This window comes from Bos taurus, chromosome 8 (assembly GCF_002263795.3).
Source record: "Bos taurus isolate L1 Dominette 01449 registration number 42190680 breed Hereford chromosome 8, ARS-UCD2.0, whole genome shotgun sequence".
NCBI classification, from domain to species: domain Eukaryota; kingdom Metazoa; phylum Chordata; class Mammalia; order Artiodactyla; family Bovidae; genus Bos; species Bos taurus.
In genome coordinates this window covers 26,438,204-26,463,286 of record NC_037335.1, presented here as the reverse complement: position 1 = coordinate 26,463,286, position 25,083 = coordinate 26,438,204, and the positions used below count along the sequence as shown (strand labels likewise).

Below are 25,083 nucleotides of genomic sequence, written 5' to 3'. Positions count from 1 at the left end.
TCATAACTTTTCTTCCAAGGAGCAAGCATCTTTTAATTTCTATTTGGCTAGAAATTAATTTTAATTCTAGTTGGCTAGAATTCCCTTCTAATCCTGAAGTTCAACAGAACTATATTACCTTCCAGGGTCTGCTTCCAATCCTGGTAGCACAGCCATTGAGTTTCAGATTCTCAATGTCAAGTTGGGATAATCTGCACCTATCTGACGGCTATTTGAAGATTTACTTCAGTTACTGTTATCTACTGCTGCCATTTGGCACACCAGGGTGGGTTCCCTTTATTTTCTAGCCTGTTACCTTAGATGCACTACCTCTACAGTTTATGACCACCACCCCACCAAGCACAGCCTTGACTTTAACTGTTCAGCCTTGTAACTCAAAAAGCCTAGCAAGGCCAGTTATTTGCAATACCCCGTGGGAACACTTTCCTATCTCCAGTCTCTGTGGTCTTTGTTCTTTATATATAATCTTACTCTTCCCTCTTTATCAATTCAAGTTGAAAACCTGGCCCCAGATTCCTTTTAAAAATTTTCTAAAGATTTGGGCCTTCCAGCTCTGACTTTCTGGGATTCTAAACTCAAATGAAAATATTTTTTTCTACTTCTGATTTTTTTATTTTGCACCCTGGGAACTCAAATGTACACATAACTAGCTCCTTTACCATATACAAGAACAAAATCCCACTATTCTGGACACAAATGCTCCTGCTGGCACATGTAACATTCACTTCCTATGGGCACTTCTGCCTGGAGGACTGTACCTCTCATTGTCTGCAGTCTGTGTCTGGTCTGTTTAGGCAATTAACATGAGTGAGATCCGAATCTTTCAGATCACTGATGAGCTACAATGTTTAAGCACAGTGCTTGGCTTTTGGAATATGTGGACTGATGAATAGTTGCTGAGGAGTATGGCCCCATCGTCATCTTATGCAGGGTTCATCCCAATGGGCATACGTGGGAACTTCAAAAAAGTTATTTCACCAGCAATGGGCTGAATCCTCTTATCATACGGAGTTCACTGAAGTGGGGCCAGCCCTCCGCCTCTGCTAGCTTCACTGCCAAGGTTCGAGAGGGGTGGAGTGGCCTGGAAGATGGTTAGAAGAAGGGTGGGGGACTTGCTTTCTTATAAAGATACTTTGGGAGGCTGACCCTGGAGCGTCAGGTTTTCAGGAACAGATGAGCCTGGGTCTCAGTGGCAAAGAACTTCAAAAGGGCAAGACGTTTGTTTTTTGCTGGAGGAAAGCTTGGAAGCCTCAAGTCTAATTAAGAGTGCTGCCCATACTGGATAAGGGGGCGTCCTGGCTTGCCCCCCAGAAATCCATCCACACAAGAAGATATCAAGCAAATTCATTCTCACTCAACCCGTTTCTTGGGCTCCCTATGTGTAATGCCGGCCCCTGGGTCTCTGTGTCTCTACCTAGGTGTCAGGGATCCCAGACCCAGGATGCCAAACAAATTAACTCCACGGGAGAATCTCTTTGCGCGCCCAGAGTTTGGTTCCCCAAACCATTGTGTGGGGTCTTGAGATTAAGAAACTCACCCCAGCCACCCCACAAACTCTTCCCCACTCCCTGAAGGTCTTGCGTGGTTCCCAGGGCGGTTGAAGCGCTCCGAGCTCCAGGGAAGGCGTACTGGCTCTCCGTTCTCGTTCCGGGAAAGCGCCAGCATCCGGGGAAAGCCTTCGCTTCTCATCCCGCACGCTCCCAGGACAGGCAGGGAGGCACCCCCAACATGAGCAAGGTGTGCCACGCAAGACTCCCCCCGCCTTTAAAAAGAATAAATAAATAGAACCAGCGCCTAGCTCCGCTCGGGTTTCCCGAAACGCTCACAGCGGTCGCTGCCGGGGCGGCTGGGTGTCTGCGCTCCCCGCCTTCGTTGGGCTGACACAGGAGGGGAGGAGCAGGAGCCGGAGGGGGTGCTGGGGGGCGGGGGTGAAGGGGGAGCGCGAACCATCCGGAGCCAAGACAAGCAGCACATTCACAAATAACGCCCCCACCCCCAGCGCACGCGCTCCCATTCAAAGCCGCCGGCTCCACGGCCGCAGGGAGGCTCGGAGCACGCGCGTCCGCCCCAGCTCAGCTCTGCCCCGCAGGCTCACATCCCGCGTCAGCCCGCCGACGCGGAGCCCCGCAGCCCACGCGGGACGCGGCAACCGCTTTCAGGGTGGGGTCTAGTTTAGGACTCCCCTCCCTCCACGCTGGGGGACCATGGCCCGGCTGGCTGCGCCCCAGCGCTCGGGGCTCCTGGCCCGCATCCTCGGAGGCACCTGGTGCCTGCTCTGCGTCGCCGGACAGGTAGGGCAGCTTGCGCGTCTTGTGTCCCCTCCCCCTCCTGATAACTTTCTATTAGGCTGTGCTACTGCGGGAAGTGCTAAATAGCTTGGGGCGCGCTCTCTCTGGCCAGGGACTGTCCCAGGGTTGCGCTGCCACCCGAGCTGGGACAGGTGGCGCGGGATTGGGGCTAAGGCGGCCCCTCGCCGCAATCCCGGAGCTGGCGGCATCAGCCCCTGAGCTGAGTCTCTGCCCAGCCTCCTGGGGCCGCGTCCCGGCTTCCCGCCACGCCCTGGTCCTGCCTCCAGCTGGGCAGAGTCGAGGCGAAGAGGTGGCGCCTGAGTCTGGGTGCGGCCCTGTCCCAGGGAGCCCGCGACCCAGCCAACCATTCTGGACAGTCAGTCCTTCAAGGAATCCCTTCTCTCTTTCCTGGCGGAGGCTGAGGCGGCTCTGGGAAGGCTCGGACGCTGGGACACTCCTCATTTCTGTCTTTCCTCGGGCCCAGTAAACTTCTGACATTGTCACCTTAGGGCCACCCACGTCCGGTAGAGTCGGGGGCGGTTGTAAGGTGTGCAGATGGCGGACCAGATGGGCTCAATGATGCTCTGCAGTGGAGAATAAGTGGTCGTGGTGGCTGGTGAAGGGGGACTCGCCTTCACCACGCCCCCTTCACCTACTCCTAGAATTTTCTCCCAAGCCAGATGGGTTGTAGAAACTGAGTTCTCTTGACTGGGTGGGCTCTGGCCCCGAGGCAGAGCAGAAGAGCCCTGGAAGGGTGTCTAATTCACAGTTGGCTTGGCTCTGGTTTATTACAGCAAAGACCCTGGAGAGAGCTGCTTTGGGGAAGGGGGCAGGGGTCATTCATACCCCGTGATGCGTGTGGTGTCTTTGGCTTTCACGATTTCCAGAGTCAGGTAACTTTTGATTAAAACTCATGATTTAGGCAGTTTGTACATAATTTAGCCTACACAGATTTGCTTTTCACAGGATTACTTGGGTAATTCTGGGAAAATGCCCAAGTACTCTTGGCCGGAATTATCGCCAGATAGCCTCCCTTTCCTCTGTTTTGCTTATGGAGACTTGTCCAAATCGGGGGATTTCCTTCCTTTGCTTTTAGTTAACAGTTTCTGAAACTTGTTTTCAGATTTCTATTTTAATGATCATTTTGATTGCATTGGTGAACTTTTAGAGGATGAGCAAGGACCAAGAATGAGGGCTAAGAAGGGCCCAGAGCCCAGTGGAACCTGACAGGCAGAGACTAGGCTAAGAAGTGATAGAGATTTTCAACAGGGAACACCTGCTTAGATTGGAGCCCAGAAAAACCCTTGCAAAACCTTGTCTTAATTATGAGCCAGTTTTATTCCTCAAATGCCTTGCTCCATGGGCAGGCCTTCTCAGAGGTGGTTGCATGTTAGGATTGCCTATGAGAGCTCTAGATACGCCTGGGGCCAGTCTCCCACCCCAGTTGAATTGCATCAGCATCCTTGAGGGGTATATGATGATAAGGTGGAACACTGGGGCTTATAAAGCTCCCAGGTGATTACACTATGCAGCTGGGTTGAAAACCATAGTGTCAAAATGACCTGCCTTACAGTGACCTGTTCTAACAGAGTCATCAGCCCAAAAAGAAACTCAAGGGAGAACTGTAAAGAGGGCCTAATAGGCATGCTAGGGGAGAGAGGGTTAACATGCAGCCTCCAGTTCTGGCTCTGTCCCTAACTAGCTGTGTCATTCTAGTCAAGGCCCTTAACCTTCTATTTCTTTATCTGTAAAATGAGGGTGTTGGCCTGTGTTCTAGAAGGAACTGCTGGCTCTAGCAACACCAGGCAGGTTGGCATCTAACCCAACTCAAGACTGAACACCTTGTGTCTTACTTTAAAATAATCATAAGGGTAGAAATCCTGCCTTATCCTTGATATTTTGTTAAACTATCTGGTAATATTTGAAACCAGCAAAGATGTTAATATGCAAAGATGCATGAAGTAGTTTCTTAGACTTGTGTATTTGTTGGTGGTGGTTTTTAAAAATATACTTCAATAGACTGCCTATTTTATATATATATATATATATATTCACACACACATATATACATGCATTTTAAACACTGGACTTGTTTAGACCTATTTCAAGTCGTTTGGTGCCCTCTTGACATTTAGGACAAACTGATTTTCCCAGTGTTACACACCTGCTCCTCCTTGCTTTTCTTCTCAACCAACTTTCTTCTGGGTGAAGATGATGAAAGCAGATTTGGGCCGTGTGTGTGTGTGTTGAACGTGGTTTATTGTTTAATTTCAAATGACTTTTTCTTGTTCCACTTGGCAGGGCTGCTATCCACATGTGAGAAGCCTGACTAAACTTGTCAGGGAAGGGATAGCAGAGGGTTTAAAGTGGTAGATGGGTTCTGTATTCTTGCTGAATGCAGTACACTTTAGATATATTAATACTTAGGTGTTGGTCAGAAGCAGCTGATCTTGCAACACAATTTAACACTTTTTTTTTAAACTACATGAATTTTATACCTTATCAGTGAATTTAACAGACTGGAAACTTAAGGATACTTAGTATCAAATCAAGAAGAAATCAAACCAATAGCCAGTGCCAAAGGATTGGAACACTGGAATTTATATTATACATTCTTTAAATGTTTTTTTCTTCAGAGCACTCAGTACATGAAGGCATGACTATCAGACTTATCAAAACTCTTGTATATATTGCACCCATAGTTAAAGGAGGCTCTTTGTTTAAGAGGTTCTGGCTCCCTACACTGAATTACACCTAAGTTATATTATCAAAGTCCAAAGAACAATTTTAATGCAAATAAAAATTATTCAGGAATCTCACTGAATTTCTGCTTTCAGGGATTATTCTTCTTTGGTCCTGATTGAATTACCCTCCTAACTTGCAGTTCTTGCCCTGTGCAACTGGAAGGTAGCTCACTCTTTGGGTTCTTAAGAAACTGATTATTTTACTGATATCAATTTCACTTCATCAGCTGAACTCAAATTCATCCCATTGCCCAAATTGCTCCCAGGTAAGGAAGTACATAATTAACTGTTTTAACCACTAGAGGTTACCAACTACTTAATGATTTCTACAAGTCATCTGTAGCAATCCACTGTAAAAATAAACAAGGTTGTTGGAGAGGACTGTGGCTAGATCAGCACAAATCCATTACTATTGCTTAAAAATGTCACTTAGTGGCAATTCATGTTCTTATGGTGGCATGCCAATGATAGCTTATTCAAAGACTAACATTGAATATTTTGACTTACTGTGGTATTCTAAATCCTACCCTTGTTAGGAATTTGGTAATGAGGTTAAAAACAGGATGGTTGGGAAGAATTTGTGTGTTTGCTGGCACCTGACTTTCCACTAAAGACCTCGAAGGAAACATTTTCTTGTCTCTTTTATTGTTCTCTTATATGTTCTTGCTCTTGTTTTATTTTTTATTTTTACTGTGATAATAATTTTCATGGTTAAAAAATATTACTAAGGGCTTATAAAGAAATATAGCAATTTCTTACCCTGTTTTTTCCCTAACCTCTTAACGTCAGATCCCATGTCCTAAAGGCAACATTTTTTTCTTGTTTATTTGTTTTATAGTATTTTGAGTTATATTTGACATACAGTAAGTTGCACATATTTAAACTATACAGTTTAATAAGTTTTGACATATATATATATACTCACATACACCTGTGACACCATCACCTCAGAGTTTTCTCATTACCCTTTTTTAAATTTTATTTTTATTTTAATTGGAGGCTAATCATTTTACAATATTATAGTGGTTTTTGCCATACATTGACATGAATCAGCCATGGGTGTACATCCCATCCCATCCCTCGGGGTCATCCCAGTGCACCAGCCCTGAGCACCCTGTCTCATGCATTGAACCTGGACTGGCGATCTGTTTCACATATGATAACATACATGTTTCAATGCTATTCTCTCAAATCATCCCACCCTTGCCTTCTCCCATGGAATCCAAAAAACTGTTCTATACATCTGTGTGTCTTTTGCTGTCTCGCATGTAGGGTCATCCTTACCATCTTTCTAAATGGTAATCCCTTCCTGCTGCCCTTCCTCACACCCTAAATCACCGTGCAAATGGTGATCTACTTTCTGTCACTGTAGTTTGCATTTTCTGGAATTTTATGTAAATGAAATCAGAGTAGATTACCACTCCCCCCTTCTTTTTTATGATCTGGTCTTTTTTTTCTGCCACTCTGTATAGTTTTGTTTTTTTTGAGATGATTCATGCTGTAGCATGTTCCCAATAATTCATTTCTTTCTAAGTAGTGTTACATTATGTGGAAATATTATACTTTGTTGTCCATCAGCATTCACCTATTTATGGACTGTGTGTTTCCAGTTTTTGGCTTTACAAAGAAAGTTGCTATAAAGATATGTTTATATGTCTTTGCATGGAGATGTAGTTTTGTTTCAGAAGTGGGATGACTGAATCATTGGTAGGTATATGTTTAAACTTTTTAAGAGATTGCCAGCTTTTCAGAAGGTTGCAATATGCCATTCCTCTGCATCCTTGCCAGCATCTGCTGAGGTCAGGCTTTGACTTTAGCCATGTGAATCGGTATACTAGTAGCTTGTTCTGGATTCTGATGAGCAGTTCCCTAATGATTGATGACCTAGAGCATTTTTTTTCATGGATTTATTTAGAATGTATGTAACGTTTTTGGCAAAATGTATATTCAGATATTTTGTCTATTTCTCATTGGGTCTTTTTCTCCTGTTATGAGAATTCTTTATGTATTCTGGCTGTAACTCCTTTATCAGATGTATCATTTGCAAATGTTTTCTCCCAGGCTGTGGCTTGTCTTTTCATTTTCTTGATATGGTATACTGATGGGCAGAAGTTTTTAATTTTGATGAAGTTAAATTTATTGTTTATTGGTAAATTGTGGTTTTGCTCTTAAGAAATAAGATCATAAGATCACACAGGTTTTTTCCTTAAAATTTTTTATGTCTCACATTTAGTTTCTGTGCAGTTCTGAATTAATTTTGTATGTGGTGCAAGATGTGGGTCAAAGTTCATTTTTTTAACCCATGGATTTTCAGTTGTTTTAAAGCAAGATTTTTTAACTAGACTGTCCTTTCTCCGTTGAATTGCCTTTGCACCTTTGTTAAAAATCAGTTGTCTGTATACATGGGACTATTTTTAGGTTCTTTATTCTGTTCTGGTGAACTGTATTTCTGTTGCTATGCTAGTACCCCATGGTCTTGAGTACTGTAGCTTCACAATACATTTTGAACTGAGGAAGTGTGATTTCTCTGACTTTGTTCTGCATTTTCAAGGATGTTGATTTGGCTACCCTATATAAATTTTAAAGCAAGTTTACCAACTTTTTTTTTAATGCATTCAAGGACTTGATTGGGAGTGTTTTAATCTGTAGATCTATTTCGAATGACATAGTCTGTTAACAATGTTGAGTTTCATAATTCTTGAGCACGATAAACCTCTATCTATTTAGGTCTCTATTTCTCTAAGTAATATGTGGTCATTTTTAGTGTAAAAAATCTGACATATTTCTGTCAGATTTATTCTAAATATTTCATATTTTTGATGCTCTTTTAAATGGCACTTTAAAAAATTTGTTTCTGATTTTTCCTTGTTAATTTATAAAAACAATTGATTTTTGCATATTGTTTTTATCTTCTTCAACTTCACATACTGGTTGTAGCAGTTTTTTGGTACATTCAATCAGATTTTCTACACATATGATCATGTCACATGCAAATAAAAACAGTTATTCTCTCCCAGTTTGAATGTCTTTCATTTTGTTTTCCTGTTTAATAACATTGGCTGGCACCTCCAGTTCACAATTGAATAGAACTGGTATGAACAGATATCCTTGCTTACTCCCAATCTTAAGGAACAATAATTCAATATTTCACCATAAAGTATGATGTTATGTGTGGATTTTTTAAAAAATGTCTTTTATCAGAATTCATCTTGTTCTTTGTTTACTCAGGGCTTTTTTTTTTTTTTTTTAATCAGAGATGAATGTTGGATTTCTGTCAAGTGCTTTTTCTGCATATATTTTATATGACTTTTCCTTTTTAGTTTATTAATATAGTTAAGTATCTTGATTGATTTTTGAATGTTAAACCCATTTTGCACTCCTGGGATCAGCTTGATGTAACAATATATTACCCTTTTTCTATATTGTTGGGTTTGATTTACCAAATTTTGATTATAACTTTTGTGTTTATGTCCATGTAGAATATTGTTCAGTAGTTTTATTTTCTTGCAATATTACTGTCTATTTTTAGTATCAGGGTTGAAATACTCTTTTCATTTTATGTTCTGGAAGAAATTGTGTGTGGTTTCTTCCTTAATTGTTCTGTAGAACTCACCAGAGAAACTATCTGGACTTGGGATTGGCTTAGTGTGAAGATTTTTAACTTCAAATTTAAATTCTTAAGTAGATATAGGGCCATTAATGTTATCTATTAATATTCCATCTTGAGTTAGGTTTTGTATCTTTCATGAATTTGTCTATTTCATTTCAGTTGTTGAGTTTATTGGCATAAAGTAGTTCATGACGCTCCTTTATTATGTTTTGAATATTAGCACGTGGAGTGTGTCACCTCTTTCATTCCTGATACTGGTTATATATTTATTCTTTATCAGTCTGCTTGGAAGTGGTGGTGGTTTAGTTAATAAGTTGTGTCTGAGTCTTTTCAACCCCATGAACTATAGCCTGCCAGGCTCTTCTGCCCATGGGATTTCTCAGGCAAGAATACTCAAGTATCAATCTGCTTAGTGGCTTAAAAAATTTTACAGGTCTTGAAGAACTAGCTTTGATTTCATAGATTTCCTTCATAATAGAAAACAGAAATATGTAAGATTTTTACACTAAAAATTACACATTTTCTGTCTTCTGCTATTTTGCATTTCATAAGTTCTTATTTTTCTAGTTTCTTATGGTGTCAAGGTAATGCTGAGGTCATTAATATAAGACCTTTTTTTTTGTTTTCCAACAAAGATTTCCAGTAATAAAATTTTTTTTTCAGTGCTGTTTTAGTGGTATATCATAAATGTGTTTTCATTTTTCTTCCCTTCAAAATACTTTATTTCCCTTTGATTTCCTCTTTGACCCATGGGTATTTTGAAATGAATTGTTTAGTTTCTAAATATTTGGAGATTTTCTAGATATACTTCAATTATTTACTTTTAATTTAATTCCAGTGTATTCAGAGAACACACTTTATATAACTTGAATAATTTTAAGTTAATTGACATTTGTTTTATGGCCCAGAATATAGTCTGTCTTGGTAAATGTTCTATGTGTACTTGAAAAAAAATTAAACTTCCTACAAATATGTTTCTTCTAAATTTTCCAGATTAGTCTAGTTATTGTTGGGTGGAATACTCTATAAATGTCATTTAGGTCAAGTTGGTTGAGAGTTTTATTAAAATATTCTACATCTTTATTGATATAGTATCAATTATGAGTGAGATATATCACAGTCTCCATCTACCATTGTGGATTTGTCTGTTTATATCTCCTTGTAGTTCTATCAGTTTTTGCTTTATTTGTCCTGAATCTCTGTTATATAAGCATTTAGAATAGTCTTTTTGGCAAATTTGACTCTTCTGTCATTACTAATAATGACCTTATCTATCCATGGTAATAGTCTGTGTCCTGAAATCAACTTTGTGTTCAGTTATATTAATGTTAGATAACCATTTTAATTCTTTGTGTTTTTAATATAGTGCCTTTGTTGTTATTGCAGCATTCCTTAATGTGATTTATTATATTCTATTAAATTTTCATTATGGTGTGATTTCCTAATTCTCTTTCTCATTCTCCTTTTATTATTTTTTCATAATATTTTATCACATTTTAAAGACCCAGTGGTCAGTATTACTATTTTGTAATAACTACACTGTGCCAAATAGTATATTATTATTCTATTTTTCTTATATATTTTCCTTAAAATAGCTTTGAGATATAATACATATATCATGCAATTCACCCCTTATAGTGTTTAATTCAGTAATTTTTATTATGTTCACAGATATGCATACCATCACATCAATTTTAGAAATTTTGGTCACCTAAAAAAAACCCCAATAAACTTTGTACTCTTTAGCTTACCTGTACTCTCCACCACTCACCAATCCCAAACAACCGTAATATATTTTCTTTCTCTGTAGATTTCCCTACTCTGGATTTTTGTGTGAATGCAGTTATGTAATGGAGTCATGTAATATGTGAATTTGGAGGACTGGCTTCTATGTTTTCAAGGTTCTTCCAAGTTATAGCATGTATCAGTATTTCATTCCTTTTATAACTGAATAATATTTCACTGTATGGATATGTAATATTTAGTTTATCCGTTTGTCTCCAGAGGGACATTTGGATTGTTCCACCTTTGGGCTCTTATGAATATCACTACCGTAAACATCCATGTGCAAGATTTTGTGCAAACATAAGTTTCATTTCCCTTGGGAAAATATTTTAGGCTTTGTATACTATACTATCTCTGCCATAACCACTAAACTCTGCCCATTATAGCAGGAAAGCGTGTGTATGTGCTAAGTTGATTCAGCTGTGTCTGACTCTTTGTAATCCTGTGGACTGTAGTCTGCCAGGCTCCTCTGTCCATGGGATTCTCCAGGCAAGAATACTGGAGTGGGTGGCCACACCCTCCTCCAGGGGATATTTCCAACCCAGGGATTAAACCTGGGTCTCTTCAGTCTCCTGCACTGAGGGCAGATTCCTTACCACTAGTGCCTCCTGGGAAGCCCCATCAGGAAGCAGTGATAGACAATACAGAAATGAGTGAACCTGGTTGTTCTAAGTCAATAATTGCAATAAACTATTTACAAAAATGGGGGGTGTGCCAAATTTGGACCACAGGTCATTATATGCCAACCTCTGAACCACAGTTTCAAGATGCTGTGCCTTGGTGTAAGATTATTTGAATTCAGTGTGCTAGGGTCTTCATGGACCTTCAGTAGATCTACATCCTTCAGACCGGGAAACATTTATTTTCATATGTCTTTGATAATTTTCTTGCCAGCCTTGTATGTGTTTGCCTTTTTTTTGGAAATTCCTTTCAGTTAATATTTAAGCTTCTTGGATTGACCATATATTTCTTAAAATCTACTGTCTTATTTTTATCTTTTTATTATACTTTCTGAAAGATTTTCTCAGCTTTACTATTCAGCAGTCTTTGTTTGATAACATTAAACACACTCTTTCTAGTTGTAGCCAAAACTTCAGTCCCATCTTTGGCAGCATCAGGTGCCTCCATGTCTGAAGCCTTTCTGAGCTTTTACAGGCCAAATGGTCTTGCTTCCCATCATTATATCCTGTTGCAGGCACAGTTCTGTTAAGTCAGTTACAATTCCTCCACCAGCTTTCCATATTACAGAAATTTATTGGCATCTTTTGTCTGCTGTTGTGTCCTTTCCAGTTCTCTTGTCATTTTTATTTATTTACTGTTATTTTAGCAGACATTTGGGAGAGAATGGGGAAAAAAAATAGTGTTCAACCTTCCATGTTTAACTGGAAGTTAGCACTATTTATTCCCTTTCATTATTTCTATTTTCTTGTCTTGATCCATTTCCAAATCCCATTAAAGATCATTCTGGTTATTATGCTCACTTTTCAGTGACTCATATGTTTTGTTTCCCAGTGTAAGTAAAACTTTGGTCAGTATTAGAAAAAACACACTAGGTTTGAGTCCCTAAGACTGAGCTTCTACTTCTGGGTTTACTGACCATCTCTGCAACTAGAGAGTCGGACTTTTTCCAGGGAAGAGAACCCATGCTGACTGACTGCCTCTTAGTTGCTGCACACAGTAATAGGTACTCTCTCCATCCTCGTTTTTATATTTTAGTTTTCAGCCTTTCAATAACTGTATTTCACATTCTTCGCTTAAATAAATAGTCTAACCTATTTGCTCAGATACAGCACAGAAATATTTTATTGTTTTACAAATGTTGATGTTCATGTTTGGAAACAGTTTTATGAGAGAACATGGAGTTAACATGATGTAAAGATCTGGCCTTAAAATATCATATGTGGTATTAAAATTTATTCTCTAAGGTGCTCAGGCCTTTTTGTGGTGAGGAAGGGAGATGAGGCAAAATGAATGGGGAAGTAGTTTTGAATGGTTAGTATGTAATACCATATCAGTTTTAATATTTTATTTTGTACCAGGATGATCTCTATGTATAGAATTAAGCATTTTTTTTCTTTCTTTTAATTTTTTTTGGGGGGGAGGGGATAAGTGGGTGGTGCAAGAGCTACATATTTCTTTTCATTTCTACTCATGTCTATAGAATTAGAAAACCAGAAGGGGCCTTAGAGATTCTTTAGTCTCTTGGTTTAGACATTTCATTGTGCATAAGTCAGTTTGGTCTTCTGCACAGTTCCAAAGATCACCCAAAGATTAAAGCTGTGCAACTAGAAGCTGAGAAACTTTACAAAAAAATTGAAGTATAATTGCTTCACAATGTTGTGTTAGTTTCAGGTATGCTGCTGCGGCTGCTTAGTCGCTTTAGTCGTGTCCGACTCTGTGCGACCCCATAGATGGCAGCTCACCAGGCTCCCCCATCCCTGGGATTCTCCAGGCAAGAACACTGGAGTGGGTTGCCATTTCCTGCTCCAATGCATGAAAGTGAAAGTGAAGTCGCTCAGTCATGTCTAACTCTTAGCGACCCCATGGACTGCAGCCTACCAGGCTCCTCTGTCCATGGGATTTTCCAGGCAAGAGTACTGGAGTGGGGCGCCATTGCCTTCTCTGAGTTTCAGGTATATAGCAAAGTTATTCATTTATACACACACACACACGTCTGCCTACAATGCAGGAGCTGCAAGAGATACAAGTTTGATCCCTGGGTTGGGAAGATCCCCTGGAGGAGGGCATAACAACCCGCTCCAGTATCTTTACCTAGAGAATCCCATGGACAGAGGAACCTGGCGGGCTACAGTCCATAGGGTTGCAAAGAGTCACTGAAGCTACTGAACACACACTTGGGATTAGAAACTGAGAAATTTTGAAAAACCAATTCCTGGGTCTCTTGGAGATTTGGATTCCACAGAAAAAGATGCGTCTGAGGAATGTGTCTTTGGTACAGATACCCCTTTTCCCTCACCACGTACCCATAGAGCAGCAGTCCCCAACCTTTTAGCCATCAGGGACCAGTTTTGTGGAAGACAAGGTTTTCAGGGGCTGGGGTGGAGGAGGGGTGGGATAGTTTCAAGATGATTGAAGCACATTACATCTGGTGTGCACTTTATTTCTATTATTATTACATCAACTCCACCTCAGATCATCAGGCTTTAGTCCCAGAGGTTGGGGACACTTGCCATAGAAGATTCACATGTACACTTTGACCAAAGACCACATTTCAGGAAACACTGGTCTGGTCTATCTTATTTATGGAGGAGAGAAGTAAGGTCTGAGCAAGTTGAGTGACACGTCCCAGTCTGTTAGTGAGAGAGATGGGAATGGACCACGCGTTTCAGAACTCAGTTCAGTGATTTTTTTCCCACCAGAGCATACACTATTACTTTAGTGTCTAGTTACATCATGAACTAAAGATATGAACCACCAGCTTAAAGTGTCTTTATTTGTCGTAACCTCCGTTTTTTTATAAATGGTTTTCAGATGTTTGGGAATAGCCTCAGCTCCCAGTCACTTAGCCTGCGGCCGAAGAATGATTGGGGAATGAAGGGAAGGGAAAAGCCTCTGCCCTTCCACACATTCCCCGCCCCGCCCCCCGCCCACACATAACCTGCTGGAAACTGGCTCCTGTGTATTTTCTCCTCTAGTCACATGCCCCTGGAAGATTAACAGGTACTTATTTAGAAAACTGTCCAAAGCATTCAGGAACTTGACACTTGTTGAAAGGGAGAGGATGTGCTGCTGAACACCTTCTCTACCCAAGTGTGATGTAGCAACTGTTGCCCTGCTCTTGGAGGGGAGGAAGGAACTGTGTCATGGGCCTATTCTTCAGGATGTCCCCTGCATCTCTATCACAATCCGGCCAAACAAAACAGGCACGTGCTCGCCGCTGAGTCATGCACAGTCTGTGATGTCATCCTACACATGGAGGAAAGATTTTCCTTTCCTGCTTATATCTGGTACACTTAATGAAGAATGATCATTGTGAAGTTTCTTTCAGAAATCAGTTGCAGTGAAATAAAAGATTTTTACCATTAAAGAGTATCTACTGATTAAATGGAAATTCAAATTCCCGTATTCCTTTTTAATTTTTTTAACTCTACATTAGTCAGGATGGGTTAGATGAGGCTGTGGTAACAAACAAGCCCCAAATCATAGTGGCTTAACATCTAAGCCATGCGTCTCATGCGGGTTGTTGGGCACGGCCCATCGTGTGCGCTGAGGAATCCATGCTGACTGAGGCTCCATTTTGTGCTTCCATAGCTGGCAGGGCAGGGAAGGGCGAGTTCTGCTCTGCCTTGCTCTGACAATTGAATGCTTCCACTCAGTGACAGATGATTGTGTCTGCTCACGTTTTATGGGCCAAATCAAATTCAACAGAGTTGAAAATATAACCTAACATTATCATGAATCCAGAATATTCTTTTTCTTGCTTTTGTTTCAACCTCATTAGTTTTCCTAAACTTTCAGACTTCCACGATGTCACCTAGATCTTTTAAGTTTTCTGCTTGTGTGTATATATGTGAACAAAGGGTTTTTGACATTACTGTAAAACCACTTAGAATTAACTTTGACTTCTCAAATTAAAAAATTATAATTGTTAAATATAATAAAATTTACCATCTTAATGGTTAAATGTGAAGTTTAGTTGTATTAAGTACATTTGCATCATTATGTAACTACTGTACAGAACTTTTTCATCTTGCAAAATTGAAACTCTGTACCTGTTAAATAATGACTTCTCATCCCCCCACCATCCCAGCAATACCATTCTACTTTCTGTCTCTATGAATTTAACCATTCTAGTTACCTCATATAAGTGGGATTAAATGGTATTTACCTCTCTGTGATTTATTTCTCTTAGCATAATGTCTGCAAGTTTCATCCATGTTGTACCCTGTGGCTGACTTGCTTTCATTTTTAAGGCTGGATAATACTCCATTTTGTGCATTTAGCATATTTTGTCTTTCTGTACAACTGTTGACGAACACTTGGTTTCTTCCGCCTTTTGGCCGTTGTGGGTAATGTTGCTGTGAACACTGGTATTTTATCTTGGTTTGTGTGTGCTGCTTTTCCTATACAAAAGAGAGGCAACCTCTTCCTCTTCAGACTTCTAGTTTACCATTCGCAAGGGACAGGAAACTTATTTAAATGTTGAACTAATAGGCTTACTTTAGGGATCTTCTGCCATTGGTTACAACAAAAGCTGAGCGATACTCCACTCTCCTCTTGAAAGTTCAACTGAATCAACAAAGCCAATGGATTCTGGTGTTTTGTCTTGGATGTAACCTGCAGATCTTAACATTTTTCTCAGACAGGTGACAATATATGCCTAGCATGTTATTTTTCCTCTAAAGGTCATGACAAACAGATGTGTTTACACGTGCTGTGGCTCTTTGAAGAGCCTCAGTCCATTTTATTATCTAAGTCCTTTCCTCTCCCACTCCCAGGAACCAATTTTTATCCCCTCAGGGGGCATTATCACCTTTGGTTGAGAGTGTATGCTTTAGACTAAGATTGCTGATTCTTACTGGTCTTCAAGCCTGGCATGATCCATCTCCTACGGAACTCCCTTTCTCTCTCCCTTCCCCCTTCCTGCCCCACCTCCCCTAGTTCACTCCTGTCTAGCCCCACAGGCTTCCTTTCCGTTTTTTAAGGGCATCAAACTTGTTCCTACTTTAGAGTCCTTTGCACAAGTTGTTCTCTTTGCTGAAGGGCTATTTCTTTATTTTTAATTAATTAGTTTCTGCTCACACATCTGTTCTCCACCTTAGATATCACTGCTCTAGAAGAACCTGTCCTCCAACTCCCTTGCTCCAGTCTATATTAGATCTTTGCTGTTGTTCTCTCACAGTGCTGTAATGATACATTGATTTGTATTTTTATTATATGTCTGCCATCCCAATGTATTGTAAACTTGAGGTCAGAGACTGACTGGCTTTCCTCTGTATATATCACATTTAACTCAGTGTGTAGAATTGTTGAAAAAAGGGTTGATGAAGTATTTTGTGAAAATACACAATGAAACAAAACTGCTCTGAACCTGGTATTGCTTTTTTAAATGTATGTATGCATTTATGTTGTGTTCTGATCAAAATTTAAAAAAAATATTAAAATGAATTATACATTGCTCATCATAACAGCTTTATATATGTATACATATAGGAAGTATAGAAAATGCTAGCTGCTATAACATATATTAGGTAAGGAAACTGTTGTTCCTATAACAATGAAATCCTGAAATACCAGTGTTTTGATAAAATAGTTTGTTTCTTATTCATATATGAGTCCAACTGGCAGGGCTGAAGTGGAGGCAGAGGGTTCTGTTCCAAGCAGCCTTTCAGGGACTCATTTGGTGGGGACTTGCTGTCCATAATGCATGGCTTCCAAGGTCACCTTGGTGTCTGTGTCTGGATGGGAGGGGTGGAGGAGAATGTTGAGAATTGCATGGGAGGTTTTCTTGGGGTAATCTTGGGAGTGGAATGCATCACTCCTGCCCACATCCATTTTTTGCATTCCTGACCAGACTCAGATCTCCAGTAGGGTTGCAATGCCTTTTATCCCCCGACGTGAACCCAGCCACATGGCTGCATGTCCTAGGCTGGGAGGCTGGGAAGACAGCTCTGAATTCAGGTGGTAAACTGGTCTCCTCCATCATATCCTTGGAAAGTCATACATGTGTGTAAAGTGTGTATTTGATATTTGGGTGTACGTGGATTTATAAATCCCTTTCAGAAACTTGGGGACCCTTCCTAAATCCAAGATGCAGAGAATGGGAATCACTAAAAATAGGAATACGTGAGCTTTATTTTAGGAGAAGGTTTTGTCTGCTTCATCATTTTCAAAATTAAAAGAGAGAAGGTGGACTGAAATCAGGGGAAATGGGCTCAGGTTAGAGAGGGGCTATATACACCTAACTGAACAAAACAATTTAAATAAGAACTAATCTTCTTAGGCTCTTCTGGTGTAGCTGTGTTCACGAGAGTGCAGACTGGCATCTTGTCAGCTGAATGAAAGCCCAGGTGGGGTTCTGGTTGGGCTGCTGGCAACGTTGTCATTAATAAAATGGAGCCTTTATTTATTTTTTTTAACCAAAGACCTGTTTTCAGTTCCCAGATCACCTGATAAGTCCTATTCTTTTGATGTCCTACAAATAAAAACTAGTTCTCCATCCCATGGGGCTACTAATCAAATAGTGTCTGTTTGTTAAAAGAAAAAAAAAAGACCTATTGCATGTCTGGTCCATAATACCACAAGGCAGTTGTAATTGATCTGCAGAGTCATGATACTGTGCTTTTATCTGGGCCAGGACTTACCTGGCCATCCTCCGGGTGTGCCATTCTTCCCTATGCCAGGGGGTGGGAGCAGAAATACGAGTCCAGGTGTTTCTTCTATGCTGTTTGTGTTTGCTCTCTCAACTCTTCTCCTTCACAGAAAGAGACTGAGTTCAGAGCTCAGTGGGCTAGGTGGGTGGCTGTGTTGATTCTGTTTCATTGTTACTGACCAGCTTTTGAGACTTGTGCTTTTTTCCCCCTTCACCATCCATCTAACTCTGTAACCTAGCGGTCCTTTTAGAAAAGTTGGGAGGTAAAAAACACAGCATTTGTGGACCACTCTAACCTCCAAATAGACAAAGGTTGTACATTTTAAATCCTAAAATTTCAAACAGGTTGATTGGCCCGTTTAATGCTTTTCAACAAATGTCAGCAGTTTCCACCTCCTGCCCCTTTCAGCTCTTTGGTTTTTCCTTTTGCATGAGATGCAGTTTCAGGTCAGCATTGTCCTGCTTTCTCTGCTTCTGCTGAAGCTGGAAAGGGTTTGACTGACGTTATCAGAAAGTTGAACAGCTGTGAACTTAACCCCCAAAGCAGGTTGCTGAGGTCCTGCTGGCATCCTTCTTGGTGCCATGGTAGCATTAGAAAGGAGGTTTAATATATATCAGATAGTTGACAATAAGTAATGTTATTACCCCAGGTTTTGTGATTAAGTACGAGTTTTCAGTTTTGGTTAATTTGTAATATTTTTTCTCATTCTAAATAAATACTTGTTTTTATACCTAAAAAAAGAAAGGTTTATGCTCAAGTTCCAGCCAGCACTGGATGGGGAACCCCCAAATCCCAGGATTTGCAGCTCAGCAGGACTGCACAGTGGTGCTGATTTGCAATAAGTTGGTGGGGCGTAATCATCATTTACTCCTATTACAAAAAAACCATATTACCAAGAGAAAAAAATAGGTCTTAATTACCAAAAAAAAAAAAAGGTCTTAATTGGAACAAGTCAGAATGTAGGAGCTGGGTAGAAATGGTCTGTAGAACTCCTGCAGCAGCAACAGTACTTGAGTGTGTGTGTGTGTGTGTGTGTGTGTGTGTGAGACTTAGTCATGTCCAACTCTTAGTGACCCCATGGACTGTAACCCGCCCAGGCTCCTTTGTCCATGGGATTTTCCAGGCAAGACTACTGGAGTGTGTTGCCATTTCTTTCTCCAGGAGATCTTCCAGATCCAGGGATTGAACCCAGGTCTCCTGCATTGCAGGCAGATTCTTTACCATCTGAGCCACCAGGAAAGCCCTTAACTTACACTTGGAATCTGCATATGACGAGCTGTAAATATCCCTCTGTTTGGCAGTGTACTGTTTTCAGCTGGGTTTTTGTTCTAGGTCTTCCCCAAGTAGAAAAGGGCTGTCAGAGGGATGCTTCCTGAGTGAGAATTCAGGAGCCAGTCAGCCAACCGTGAGCTCAAGCTTGCCTTCCCTGCAGCTGTGCTCGATTGTGTGTTTAGCTGCCACTGGTAATGAGTCCAAAGCAGCAGCTGCTGAGAGCCAAGGCTGGCACCTCCAGGGCGATCTGCCACCACCTCCCCATCAGTTGCTCCAGCGCGGGTCCAGGGTGTGGAACAGAGGGAGCTGAATGTAGCGTGTGGGTCTTTGAGGCTGTTTTTCAAGGAACATGGGAAATGATTGAATTTGACATTGAGCAACTTGCCAGTTAGTTTCAGCCTCTTACACATTCTGTGTCTAGTTGCTTTTGTTTCAGATAGAAGGCTGATGAGGGGCGAATGCAGTTTGGATTGAAGGGACTATAGAGAGTTCTCTCTGAGTTATAAAGGTTCCTCCTATAGAGTCATTAGTTTCGTGGGTGATTTCTGAAGTTGAGACTTTGAAACAGATGACAGGAAGCCCTTCTGCTAAATTTATTTCATTCATTTTCTTAGTCTTCTCTGTGTTGGGTGGGGATTAGTATATTCCCTTTTGTACAGGCTATCCCAGAATATGTTTTCATTTTGAATACAGTGATCTAAGGAATCAGGTTATTACAACAGCTTATTCTCTGTGTTATATATATATATATATATATATATATATATATATATATATAAACAAATACGAGTAAAGGGCAAGCTCTTTAGAATTTATTCAGGAATCCTCTATCTACAGGATAACTCCTCTTGTCAAATGGTATGGTCTCTTCCCCACATTTAAGGACACAGATCTAGAAGTGGCTTGACTTCTTATTTTCTGAACTTGATCGATCACTTCTTTCAGAGCAGTTAAACTAGACAGTCAAAATTTTTAAGGAAAAGACCTAAATCTTATATGTCTTGGGTCCTCCCAAAGTGCCCTGCCTAGCACCATGCTTAGTAGACACACTTTAGATTCAATTGTATGCATTTCCTTTGACTTTAGTTTCAACTGTATGCATTTCCTTTGACTGCTTATAATAGATTATCATAAACTATGTGGCTTAAAATGAGAGAAATGTATTTTCTCGCAGTTATGGAGACCAGATACCCAAAATGAAGGTATCAGCAAGGTCATGCTCCCTCCAGAGACTTTGTGAGAGAATCAGTTAAGTTCCTTGCCTCTCCTAGCCGCCAGGGTCTGCTAGCCATGCCTCGGTCTTCCTTAGCTGTCACTGCATCATTCCGATCTCTGCTTCTGTCTTCCTATCACCTTCTCCGAGTGTGTCAAACCTCTCTCTGCCTCTCTCTTGCTATGGCTTGTAAGACTTAGTTGGATAATCTGGGATACTCTCCGCATCTCAAAATCCTTAATGTAATCATATCTGCAAAGGCCCCTTCTCCAGTCATTGGGCATGACAGAAACTTACCTCTGGGACCTATTATCAAGCCTACCTCACTTATGTACAGTTTTTGCATATTCTCATGGCCAGTCATTGGCTCTTCACCAGAAGCACTTCAAGGGTATTTGCTTCTATTTCATTTTGGGGGGTTGTTTGCTTCAAGTCACTTCTGTTTTAATATCCTCTTATGTTTAAAGGATTTTTTTATGTGGACCATTTTTAAAGTCTTCATTGAATTTGTTATAATATTGTTTATGTTTTGGTTTTTTTGGCCGTGAGGCAGGTGGGATCTTAGCTCCCCGACCAGGGAGCGAAACCACGCCCTCTGCATTGGAAGACGAAGTCTTAACCACTGGACTGCCAGGGAAGTCCCTGTTTCAATATCTTCTTATTCTTTATTCTTTTGCTCTTAGGATACCAAACTATTTTCAGTGAAAATGGCTTTCTCGGCAGTGGGACTGGCTTTGGTCTTGGCAGTGTATGCCTTTGACAGCGAGTTTTACGTTCTGTTTGGGCCTGCAGACAAGGAATTATTGCTCTCACTACTGAAACGAAGGACAATCTAGGTGTGGTGTCCAGGGCAGGTTTATTGAGCCTGTGTAGGTCAGAGGGCATCAAAGTCTTGTGTTTACAATATTGTAATTCCGACATAATCTTAGTTTTGAGTATTTTACTCTCTAAAATTCATTGCTATTTTTCACAATTTATTTCCTCCCAAATCCCCAACTCCATAATTTTTCAAGTCTACTGGGACCTACAAGACCTAATTTCCACCACGTTTTCCTTATGCCTCACTCACCTGCTGAATAAGGACTAGCCAGCCATGCCTTGGACAGTCATGATAACCTCAGTTTCTTTCTTCCTGTCTCTTTGGTGCACTCACTTGGCTAAGCCTTAACTCAAGTTAACCCCACCTGTGCAGGCGAATGTGATTGCTTTAAAGTCAAGATCACTGTCCCCACTGGGCCCCTTGGACTGCTCAGGAATCCTGCTGTATTTCTCTTCACTCTCTCACTCCCTCAGATGAGTATTTTATTTCTTTCCTCTGATCAAACCTCCCACAATTTCTTCCTTGTTTCCACTCACAGATTCCTATTTAATATAATAGATATAATTTAATTTATTTAAATAATATAATTTAGTATAATATAAACTATCAGAAGAAAATTTCCAAGTTTTTCCTATTTACCTTCACCTAGTTCACACACTCTGACTTCTGTCCATTTTTGATGGATAAATCATCCATCTGGTCCCCTAGCAAAGTCTCGTCTTTCCACTTGAGGTCCAACATCCCATCCCCATTTGCCTATTCGAAGATATTGCTCTGATAATTCCCCTCTTTTATGCATCTCCTGCCTTCCTTTCTCCCTTCCTCTCTTCCTTTTATACTAGACTTTCCCCCTTCAGTCCACAAACATGTTCTTATTTCTTCTATCATAAAAGCTTTCTCTTGATTCTACATGTCCCTTCATTCTCCACTCCGTTTGCCCATTGTTTTATGTCCAAACTCCTTAAAAGAGTTGCCTCTGTTTGTTCTGTTTATCTCTTGAGATCATTGTCATCAAGCTTTCATATCAGTTAGTCCTTTCAAACAGTTTCTACCAAGGCCATCAATAACCTTCATGGTACCAAAATGCTATGAACCTTTCTCAGTTCTCATTTTTCTTGACTTAACCACCTTAAAACAAATGATCCTTCCCTTTTCCTGTAACATCTCTCATCACTTGGCCTCTAGAGCACCATATTCTCCTTCTGTCCATGCTCCACCCACATTAGCCTTCATGCTGTTCAATGAACCTGCTGCGTATGCCCCTACCTCAAGGCTTTCTATTTAGTATTTAGTGCTTTACAAAAACCTTGTATTTATGCTCATTTATACTTCCCCAGTTTGGGGACAATCATGAGTGTGTGTGGTTTTTCTAAGCATAGTTTCCTTGTTATTTGCTAAACAAAAACTTTCTATGTGAAATTTTATACCTAAGATGCTTGTTCCTTATGTCATTTTACAGACTGGTTATCTCTCCTTTTTGCAACTTTCCCAAATTGTTGACATCTTCATTGTCTCTTGGATTTTTTAAACACTGTGCTTCATTTTAAAATTATGGTTCTTGTATCTCTAACTGTTGGAGTGTACTCAGAACTCACTGGCACCATAGACATAGAAGAAGATTGAAGATACCCTTAAGTAGAAGTTCACGGATTTCAGAGGCCAGGGTCATGACCGTGTCGTGTCTCCTCCTGGGTCTGTGAGGGAAAGAACACGGGCTGGGTACTGGCTCAGCCAAATAACTGGCAGTGCATCCTCAGGCAAACCCCATAACCTCTGTGAGCCTTCCTCTCCCATCTGTAAAGGGTAAGGGCTTGAACCAGTTAATCTCTGAGGCCCTTTTTAGCTCTAACAATCTGTGAACGTGGGCAGGGGCACCACTCAGGCTGTAAATACCTGCTGGATTATACTGAAGTCTCTCCCTTTTCTTACCTGCTTCTTGCCAGTTTTCATGTTAAAATTTTCCACCCAACCAGGCACAGCAGAGGCAAAGGGCCTAGAGCAGGTACCACCCCTGCTGACTGCCAAATCTCTCTCCAGCTTAGCCACTGCCTGCATGGATGGGCTTTTGCGTGAAATTGGCCAGCTTTAGTCCCCTTCCACAAATAAACTTTCAAGTACTCCCTGGAAGAGTGAGAAGCTGCCAGTGGTACTGGCAGTGAGTTTTATAATGATTTTTTGATGCTTTCCATGTGACTTGGGGTCTGAGGGTGATGTGTTTGGTTGGGTTGTATTGACAGGTTTCCCAGGGACGAGTTTTACACCTGCTGGTCATGCAGGAGAGAGTGTGGTGAAGAGCTCTTGCTCCTTTGGCCCTCTATAGCCTCTGTGCACAGTGCTGGGTATCTTTGCAGTCATGACCTTTGCCAGCCTGTCTGCCGTGTGCCTCATGCACGGCTGCCACTGAAGACAACCTTGGACTACTCAGCTTAGACACGCCAAGTCAATTCTCAGAAAGCAGGCAGTGATGAGGGATAATCATAAAAGCTGTGGGCCAGGCCATGGATTGGCCTTATCGTTACTCCTCAAGCTAGCCCTCTCAGGGAAGGTTTTGTCTTCATGGTAGGGATGATGGAATGATGAAAGTGACCTGGATATTAATTAACAACCAGTAAATAGCTGAGCTGAATTGGAACCCAGACCTTTTTGACTCTGCAGTGCATGTTTCTGCACAGCTCTGTGCTTCTATGAGATAAAGCCAGTGCTACACTTAGGTCCCTTATTGCTAATTACGCTTTCATGAAAGTGAAAGTGAAGTCGCTCAGTTGTGGCCGACTCCTAGCGAGCCCATGGACTGCAGCCCACCAGGCTCCTCCATCCATGGGATTTGCCAGGGAAGAGTACTGGAGTGGGTTGCCATTGCCTTCTCATGGGTTGGTCTCAAATGCAGCTTCTAATTCTGTAATATTGTTACACAGGAAAAAACAAAAAACAAAACCACAACTGAATTCTAATTGTGAAAAAAGTAAACTTTGGTAATATTAACTCCTTGTAGGTTGTAGGGGGCGATGCTTGGTTTACTTGTTGATTTCAGTTCCATTTTTGATCATTACTCAGGCACCTCTTCTCAAAAAAGTAAACAGTTGAGGTTAGTTGAGAATTGGCCTATGATTGGCCATATTATGTTTCTTCATGTCCCTCTTGCTTAAAATAAAAAGCATCGCCACCACCAAAATAATCACATACTTAGAAATCAGGCAAAAGGGACGACTCTAAGGCTTTCTTTTAAAACGCATGGATCTTAAGGTTTGAATCAAAATGATACTGTTTTACCATTCATATCTGTTTAATTGTGACACAGTACACCTGCTTACTTTAAAGAAGAAAAGTAATAGGATTTTAAGCAGGGGGAAGGTGACATGGACACCCCATAACTCTTCTCTAGTGATATCCTGAGGAGTTAAGCATAAATGAATCAGAAACAGATGGATTTTCTTTTCCTCTTGAAATACACATGGGTTTAAAAACTTGGAGAGAAAAAAAAAGTTCTTTGTTAGAGTCCAAATGTTTGAATTAGAATTTAAGATTTTCATAGGTTCCAACAAGTAGTTGTGTGGACTCGTCTCTAATTTAGATGGGGTGTGTGCTTAAGCAGAGCATTTAAACTATTCTGTGGAGCTGCTGTCAGGGAGGCGTAACAGTTCTGTAAAATGACATAAGGCACAAGGGCCTTATGTGCAAACTTGTTTCACATGGGTTCTTGGGTATTGAGTAACATAAATTTCATGTAATTTGATTCTTAAAAATTTCATAAGGTTTACCTCAATCTTTGTGTTTGAAAGTGGAAACAGTTTCAAAGGGATCGTCCAGGTGCTGTGCAGGGCATCTTCCCTTTCCCTCCTTCTGCCAAGGGTGGTGTGTCATCTCCACGACCTTGTGCTTAAAAAGTTCTTCTTCAGGTTTTTTGGTCATTGTTTCAGGCCCCATTGAAGCCAGTGTTCCCCACAATTTGTTCTACTAGCTGCAGGTGTTCCTAGAAACTTTGACTTAACTTTGACTTGACTGTTAACTGGAAAACTA

General features: G+C 40.8%; 1 protein-coding gene across 2 annotated transcripts in view; it reads left to right on the top strand.

Annotated features, from left to right (window-relative positions):
* The first annotated feature begins 1,904 nt into the window (after positions 1-1,904).
* ADAMTSL1 (ADAMTS like 1) overlaps positions 1,905-25,083 on the top strand; it is a 1,134,169-nt gene continuing 1,110,990 nt past the window's right edge. For both annotated transcript variants that reach the window (XM_059889384.1, XM_024996068.2), the window contains exon 1: positions 1,905-2,291. In XM_059889384.1, coding sequence (XP_059745367.1) covers positions 2,205-2,291 — 87 coding nt within the window. In that variant the 5' untranslated portion in view covers positions 1,905-2,204. The remainder of the gene's footprint in view (positions 2,292-25,083) is intronic.